Source organism: Pollicipes pollicipes, unplaced genomic scaffold, assembly GCF_011947565.3.
Source record: "Pollicipes pollicipes isolate AB1234 unplaced genomic scaffold, Ppol_2.1 Scaffold_4002;HRSCAF=4701_pilon_pilon_pilon, whole genome shotgun sequence".
In the NCBI taxonomy this organism is placed as follows: Eukaryota; Metazoa; Arthropoda; class Thecostraca; order Pollicipedomorpha; family Pollicipedidae; genus Pollicipes; species Pollicipes pollicipes.
Genome location: NW_023596420.1, coordinates 35,782,664 through 35,791,668, shown reverse-complemented (window position 1 = coordinate 35,791,668; position 9,005 = coordinate 35,782,664). Strand labels below are relative to the sequence as shown.

Sequence of the window (9,005 nt, the reverse complement as noted above, 5' to 3'; positions counted from 1 at the left end):
GCCCATACTGCACCGCCGCGTCAGCTGATGGCGGCGGGCGACCGTCCGGGGAGGGGTCACCGGGCCTTGCCATTGTGGGCGATGACGTCCGCCTGCCAATACCGGCCGGCGGGCGGCACCGGGCAGCCGTCATGGAGGCCGGCATCGACCGGTCTCTGGGGTGCGGCGGATGGCGACACCAGGGATCAGGCAAGGGGTGCGGAAAAAGCGTCGCGCCGCGCGCCTGTTTTGCGCCGGTTATAATGAGCTGAAATGGGATCCGGCGCGCGGGCGCCGGCTGCGAGCGGCCACCGGGTCCAGGTGCCTGCAGGCAATGCGATCGGTCGATGGCTGGGGTACAAACACGTCGTCTGGGAAATAGACCACGGGCTCAGTTCCGTTTTGCAATCACCGATGGTTTCGCAGTGTGAGGAGGAGACGTGGGGTTCGGGTCGAATCGGAAGCCTGGAAGACAAACACGTGGATGATGGCTAGGTAGTTGGCGAAAAACACGTCATTTCTGCCAGGTGCCGCGTGCGATAGCGTGTCTAACGTCTCCGGTGCGTCTGGCGCCGGAGACGTCGTCGTCGTCGGCACCGGATGTCCTGCTTCCGCCGCGATATCGAGCAAAGGGGGCCCGCTTAGAAGACCGTAATGATGAACGAAATGGCCTCGGCAACCGACCCGCTCGTAAAACATCAATCCTAAAGTTATGTCATCAAGGGAAACTCTGTCGTATGGCCGTTAAGGACCCACGAACCGTTGGTGGCTGACCCCCAAACCCTACTGCCACTTTGGTCCGAATCGGGTTTTGTGTGCGCTGCGTTGGGAGCAACACTTCCAAAGGGGGAGTACTACATACCCAACGGGATAGATGCATACCTTCCGAGGGAAAGGGGGTGGCCAGACGAATACACCGCTATGCGATAGCTCATGTAATGCCAACAAGATATTCTAAGGTCGTTTTGTGTTCAGGGCCATATTCAACTAAGGTCAAGTTACATGTTTTCTCATCGACCAGGTTTTTCTCAATAACGCATTGTCAGTTTTTTCTGCGTGAGGTTGTATGCCTTTTACGCTACAAGGATTGCACTTTATACATAATTCACACTGACCTTTGAAGCAGTGTTGTTTTCCTTGAACGACAACTAGCTTGTAGCAGCCGTCGGTGGTGTTTGAAGCAGTGTTGTTTTCCTTGAACGACAACTAGCTCGTAGCAGCCGTCGGTGGTGCCAGAACCAATTTCAACAAATGCTCAATTTCATTTCGAACCTAACTGAGCAGTTTTGAAGCATGTTTGAGTCATGAAGCATGAAGAGTGTTTGAAGCAGTGTCGTTTTCCTTGAACGACAACTAGCTTGTAGCAGCCGTCGGTGGTGCCAGAACCAATTTCAACAAATGCTCAATTGCATTTCGAACCTAACTGAGTGACCGTGTTGATCTTCCTGACGTTACTGTGCCGTGTTTCGTTACGATTGTTGTGCTGATCGAATGAGTGTGTTAGGACTAAACGTCGACGAAAAGGGGCATGCAGAAACATCAGTTTTCAAGACCACGCGGGCGTCCGCGAGATCGCTATCATTGCATAATAGATTAAGTTAATTGTTACCACCTGGAGCTTCGTAACGGAATTAAAGTGAGAAGGCCAGATGAGACCGACGAATACCGCCAATGGTGCACAGTGTTTTCGAATGCGGGGCTGTAGATTCAGCTAGTTAGAACCATTTGCTGCTTTCGATGTCCTTTGTCACTCGTAGGTGAACAAGCGACGCTGCTGGAAACGAAAGAAATAAAGGATATCTATGATGACCTAAAGATGTCGTATGAAGTAGAGGGTAGTGACGTCGCTTGATGAGCAACCAGGAAGACCACAGGAAGACCTCAGGAAGACCTAGGGAAGACCTCAGAAGATCACGTTACATCGCAGCGCCGGGAAATCCTTATGTTCGTCCACGTGCTGGTCCGATATGCTCATGCTCAAAATACTCTAGCTAATTGATCCGATGTGACCCGGACTTGAAGATTTCAGGGCAAACGTTAACTGATTAAGCAAAAATCCCAACATTCAAAATGCTAGCGTTAGAAACATTTTTCCAGCCATCCCCGGAAACTCATTGGGGAATACCGTACTTCCATCGGTACGAGGGATGACATATTATATATATATATATATATATATATATATATATATACATATATATAATATATATACAATCCTATATATATATATCTATATATATATATATATATATATATATATATAGGATTGTTGTGCTGACAGATTCTTTGGACGTCTCGGAAGCCTGATTATTTGCAACTTGAAAGCTCAATATATCTTCTTAGAATGCAAGCGCAACTCTCCTCGGTGTTGCTGGGCGCTCAAGCCGTATACTTCCTCGGTCACTCAGCGCTCAACCCATCAAATGCCGGGGGTTGTCCCAGCTGGGTTGTTGACCGTAGTGCCACACCCTGGGCGCGGGGCTTTAGTGACCCCAGTGACTGGTCAGCAGGAGAATGCAGTAGGGCGTGGCGACCTGTTTCGTGGCAGCAACCATTGTTTGCATTCGGATAAGCTGGCAATTACGTTGGAGTTTTCGGTTCGCGCAAGGGTTAAATATAAGTACAAATACAGACTGCAGCTGCCTGGAAGTCAGGTGGATTTGCAGTCATGAAACCAAACACAGCACTGTGCCAAATATTTAGTTCTTTATTTATTTTGAACATTTTTTTTTGGAACGTGTCACGGTGACACCCCTGCCTGTCTAGCGGTGCTTAAGTGACGCCTTGTTTTCAGCCGAGGCGTCGTGTGGCCGTGTCACTGAAGCACCCTCTGCCTGTCTAGCGGTGCTGAAGTGACGCCCTGTTTCAGCCGAGGCGTCGTGTGGTCTTGTCACTGTGGCACCCCTTGCCTGTCTAGCGGTGCTGAAGTGACGCCCCGTTTCAGCCGAGGCGTCGTGTGGTCTTGTCACTGTGGCACCCCTTGCCTGTCTAGCGGTGCTGAAGTGACGCCCCGTTTCAGCCGAGGCGTCGTGTGGTCTTGTGACTGTGGCACCCCTTGCCTGTCTAGCGGTGCTGAAGTGACGCCCCGTTTCAGCCGAGGCGCTGCACCTCGCTCACCTCATGGCTGCGCACGGCTACCTCTTCCCCATCGACGACCACACGCTGACCGTCCGGAGCGACGGCACATTCTACTACCGCTTCCAGGTGGGGCACGAGTCCCGTGCGCTGGTCTGTGTTTTACCGCGAAGGTGACCGGTGTGGGTTCTACCGCAGGGTATCGGCTTGAATCCGTGGGCTCTCAAACGGAGATTTGTCACCAGGAGGCTGCACAGGAGGCAGGAAGTTCCGCATGAAGGGCATGCTTGGGCTAATTTGTTTTTTCGGATGAACTATTTGAGTGAGAATTGTGCACTGGGAGCAATACAACCAAGCCCGTTAGTGCCGCCCCCGCCATAGCTTACCTCCTTCTTCGAACTGGTCAAGTCTTGGTCCTTTGCCTTCGCTCAAGGCACATGAAATCTCTAGCTTACTGACGTAAACGGGATATCGAAAAGACGTAGATTATCCGGCGTCGTCTAAATATTCTCCTACAACCATATTCCTCGCCACGATGTTTCTGCTCAAGCGACACATTTGTGGAAGGCATCTGGTCAGCGCCACATGAGCTGCCTTGCCATTTGGTCCTGGGCGGCAGAGATCCTGCACGGCACATAATGTGCATGACCCATAGGCTGGTGACGTAACTCAATTTCGTAAGCCATGTTGACCGTTTTACGCGCAACATTGACTCTCTTTGATACTTTCTTGTCGCGATGGTGGGCGGCAATCCTTACTGGACGGCGGGCGACTGTGCTCCTCGGCAAGGTCTCTGAGCACCATTCGACATGAAGGTACTCGGTTTCCATTCACTTCATTGCCGCCTCTTAGGTGCTATCATTTGTTATTGTTTCTGTATTTGGGAACGTTCGCCGGTATCGCATACATGAGACGAGAGACATCGGCCATCGGTTCCAAATTCCCTCTTCCGGCAGGCCGCATCATAAGCTGAAAGTTTGTTTGCACACCACCCACTGACGCCCACAACTCACCAGCAGAGCACGGTCCCCGCGCGCACTCTTCTGGCCGTCGGACGAGCGGAGACATCTCCTTATTAGGAGTGGCCAGCAACAGCGCAGTCACGTGACGTGGCGTGCTGGCGCCGGCGGGGGTATTTGCCGCGCGGCCTAACGTGAGCCGAATGGCGTGGAAATGCACAATATCGCGTGGCTGGTGGCCATCAGGCCGGCGGGGGCGAGCGCTGCCAAACGAGCGTTGGCCGGCGCGGCGCTGCTGTCCCAGGCATGGGCCGTCGGCCGTCAGCGCCAGGACAGCCGCCAGCAGGCGCCGACCGGCCGGCTCGAGTGCAGGCTTCAGCGCTGGCGGCGGGTGGCCTGGAGCGGAGAGCTCGTGATGGATGTGCTGACACAGATGCAGGGTCATGACCTGACATGGATATTCAGGATCTGTCCCGAATATCCGGGCTAGATCCTGAATACTCCTGACCCGCCCTGAATGTACCAGCCTGGAATATCCACGGGTATTCCGGGGCTGATATTGAAGATAAATGTCGTGGACGGATATCCGGATAGACGCCATGGAGTGGATATCACGTGACAAAGCGCTCGGTCCGAACTGGGCCGAGAAATGGGAAACTGGGAAACTGTCGGGCCCACCTCAGGGAGGTGGGCCCGACATGCAGCATGTCGACTAGTTGTGGATGTCATCGGAGCAGGGACACAACGTTTGCACATGGATAATGGAATGGGCCTGTGAAATTCTGAGACAGACACGTCCGCCGTAATTGTCCACTGCCTTTTACCGCTTGAACAGGTGGTCAATGACAGGAGCTGGGCAGGGTCGTAACGTTTGAAGTCCCTCCCCCCCCTAGATTTGGGAAAGTGACACGGTGCTACTGTACTCATCCTTGGACAATGCTCCATGAAACAGCTCCTTACCAGGAGTCTTTTGGCACCGCGGAAAACCGCAGCAGACGAGGGCGCGCTCTAATGTGCCATATATGCCATACTCGACCAGTACCAGGTATGGTACCGCCGAATTTTTACGGACATGTGTTGCTTTATGGGCATTTAATGAGAGTATGCACATGAAGGTATGGTGCATTTTCTCGCATATGAGGGAAGCCAAAAAAGCGAGAAAATGATTTTTGTGGCACTACTACTTTGAAGACGCTTCGTCCGCATAAGAGATGTGTGGTTATATCTCGTGTTATTGTGAGCGATGTCGCCTCATTCGACATAGTTCATCAGGTGTCTTCTAACCACATTTTTTCCATTTCAGACACCATATTTCTGGCCGTCCAAGTCCTGGGAGCCAGAAAACACGGATTACGGTACGTCCACATTTGTCCGCGCCATGATGCCATGTTATCGGACCTCGTCGTCCATCACCTATATTGGCGTACCTATAACACCGATAGAACGCGTCTGCGCCTAACCCTTACAGTTTGATTGAATTCGCAAAGCACAAAACGTACTGGAAATGTATTCCTGCGACCAATTCATGAGTTTCTATGCTTACATCACCATACATCCATGAATTAGTTGGATACATTAATGATCATTAGCAAGCGCCACCTCTGCTTCCATCATCATTATGGCTCATACGGCAGCCAGCCGACCGCACTGGAGATGGGACGATCCTCTCCAGTTCCTCGAGTTCGGGCGTCCACTGGAGATGGGACGATCCTCTCCAGTCCCTCGAGCTCGGGCGTCCACTGGAGATGGGACGATCCTCTCCAGTATCTCGAGTTCGGACGTCCACTGGAGCTGGGACGATCCTCTCCAGTTCTTCGAGTTCGGGCGTCCACTGGAGCTGGGACGATCCTCTCCAGTCCCTCGAGTTCGGGCGTCCAGGCCAGCGTTCGGCCAGCGACTGACTGTCTCGATGAACAGCACGTTCGCACTGCAGCTGTTAGCGCAGCTGATAGGAATGGGCCGCACTCTGGAGCCGTTATACTCGCACCAGTCTTCCAAACGCGGCGTTTACGCTGGAACGCATGGTGGCCCGAGCATGTCGCGCCGGAATGGCTGGTCACGCAGCGCAGGTTGTACTTCTGTACTATGCTGGGTTGTTGCCCAGTACATGTCGTATTGGATGACTTGAAGTCGCCAAGCACGGCTAGGTATGGTGGGAAGTCCAGCCTACCGTCTGAGAAGTCCAGAGTGATACTGTGGCTGTCTTTGTGTCGTGCTTGCTGAGATGTGACCCGGAAACGGTGTCCCACAAGGATGCGTGGGAACTGTTGAATCAGGAAATTCTTGGAATACTTCTGACGCTTCTGACACATGGAGCACGTTATTTTCGTCTCCGTATAGCACATCTTACTTTCTGGAAGAGTCGAGGCATGTCTACTGTCGCGCCAGGCTCGTGACGGACGCGATCGGCAGGCTCAGGTCCCCGAACAGGTGGGACGCCATAAACGCGTGGACGCACGCTGTGCACCGCAGTGCTCACTTGAGATCTCCGACGAGGCCGACGAAGACCAGCGCAGGCCGGGCCTGGGCTGGCGGCCGGGTCGGCGGTCACACAGCCGAACATGGGCTGCTCGGGCGGGTCAAGCTGCCCCCGTTTCTTCTGTGCGGCCCCCGCCCGCTCCGTTGATTGCTTTCCTTTCCACTCCTGTCAGATGCTTCTCAGCTGCTCGGTGGACCTGTTGACCTGACCTGACCTAGCTGCTCAGCCTGCGGCCCCCGCAGGCGGCGCTATCAGTGGTCTGGCGTCTCTGGGCTGTCATACAGAACTGGGAGGAGGCGACAGGCCGTCACAGAGTATGAAGAAGTCTCGCGTTCAGGCGGCGACGAGTCGGACATCAAGCGAGATAATGATCTTATTGGCTGCCTGCTGAGGAAGTGCTCGGCTCGCCGCGGTCTGTCTGTCTTCGGCGCAGGCCGGGGATACAGGCTGTCAGGCATGACCTGGGGTCTAGCTCTGGCGAGCACGGAGGCAGTGTTACCACGGATGACAAGTTAAGGAAGATGGCTCACGCACAAAACAGGAAGAAAGGCATTGAAAGTAGCGTCAGGATTCTTTACAATATTTTTGCTCAGGGGGGGGGGGGGCAAGTCTTGTGTCCGGCTGGGGAGGGGGCTAGAGGAAACATTAGCCAGTTTAGGGTAGGCCAGTCGACGGGGGGGGGGGGGACCGGGGCCAATGAAATGACGTCTGGGTTTATTGCGGGCGGGATGTCACCAGATGTACGTGAAGGATAGCTCAGATCACACGGACACTTGTCCCTCTTCTTACGAACAGATACAAGGCACTACAGCTCGTGAGCAGTACTTGTCTAGGGAAGAAAATGTTTATTTACTTATTTGGTGGAGAAGCAGTTTCCAACACCTATGGGCCATGACTTGAGCTTGTGGAGCCATTCCTTGGAAGAGGAACAACAGTTTGCGTACCCTTCATACACATTTTGTGGGAGCCCTCCCGCAATGAGCCCAGGCTCAACTTGCATTGGTGTCGATTATCCATCGCACTTCAGCTGCCACGTCTACGCAGGCAAACGCGTCCTCTAACTCCCTCCTCTCATCCGGGGACACGACTGGCTCCACGGGCAGTGACTGCCGCCTGTCAGTCCCGGGCAACTGCCTCTGGACGTTCGTACCTGTTACTGAACGTGGCAGATGCTCATACACTGCACGAATCAAAGCAGTCTCCGTGGAAAGACGTGATGTCACACAACTAGGCTTGGGCATTTTTAAGCAGAGTCTAGGAAAACCTGATAATCGCAAACAATGCTTTTTGTCTAGAACTTTTGTCACGAAGGCTGATTGGCGTGAAATGCTTTAGAACTTTTAAAGCTGTTTCAGAAAAGTTGGTTTGAATATCAATTCTCTTCGGGCGGAAGGTATCATCATAAGCCTGGTTGGTGAGAGGATTGGTAGACCCTGTGGCCATTTCATCTCAATTTGAGCTCAAAGGTAACGGAACGATAACCGCTACGTGAAGTTGTTTACATGAAGTCCAATGTCGCTGTTTTATTTCCATTTATTTTGCCAAGTCGGCCCCGATGCTAGAGAAAACAATTTCCAGAGATGGAGTCTTGGCATGACATCAAGCGACATTTGCGTGGACGAATAGGTATGACACCGCATTTCAAATACAACGAAATATTCAACCAAAAAAATATGAAAGAAAATCTAGGATCAAAATAAGACCAAACTATGCCATTATAAGTCATGAATCTCGTTGAAAGTTGTTGACCTATTGAAGGTAGCCTGTGCGTCAGATGGCTGTCGCGGTATGCTTAGTGATATCCGTTCTTTCGCTTACGGCAAAAAATCTAATGACCCCGACAATCGCTCAAACTTTACCAAAGTGGCAGAGGCACGTAACAAAACCGAACGTCCCAAAATGGCACGTACCAACAGCATGTTACAACGATAACGATGTGTCCATTGGATCCAAGAGCCATCTGCAGCGCAATTAAAATGGATCATTAAAGTGGTATTTACATATGGGCTAAAATTTTAATATTTTGAGCTTGGTTGTTTCAGTCTGACGCAATATTCCAGTTATAAGTGCCTGTCTTCATTTTCTCCGGAACCGAATCCTTGTCAAAATTTGGTGTCATCTCGGAATTGCTTGGGTAATTTCGTTTATGCATCAAAAGGACGTGATGCCGACCAAGCAGACGAGATCCCTTAGTTTGGCATCGCCCCTCTCTCCTCTCCATGGAGGGCTGGCTCAAAGTTAAACCGGAAGCTGTCGGCTTCAGGAGCTGGCGAGTCTGTCGAGTCAAATGGGGCCGAGACGGGGTTTGATTAACATTGCTCAGTGTCATGATCACCTCTTGAGAAGCAGCCATGTTGGCATTATTTCTTGCGAAGCAGATGTCACTGCACCTCAGATGGCCGTAATTTCTCCCACTGCGCCGGCCATGCGTGGGATGCTGAGACATGGCTGCCATTAAACATTGGATCCTTATGCTTACACGTTAAGCACAATACGCTCAAGCTGTGGCGTTC

General features: G+C 52.2%; 1 protein-coding gene across 1 annotated transcript in view; it reads left to right on the top strand.

Annotated features, from left to right (window-relative positions):
• Window positions 1–9,005, top strand: part of LOC119093338 (regulator of G-protein signaling 7) — a 45,565-nt gene that overhangs the window by 18,208 nt on the left and 18,352 nt on the right. Inside the window, exon 5 of the mRNA XM_037216285.1 lies at window positions 5,317–5,368. Within this exon, the coding sequence (XP_037072180.1) occupies window positions 5,317–5,368 (52 nt within the window). The remainder of the gene's footprint in view (window positions 1–5,316; window positions 5,369–9,005) is intronic.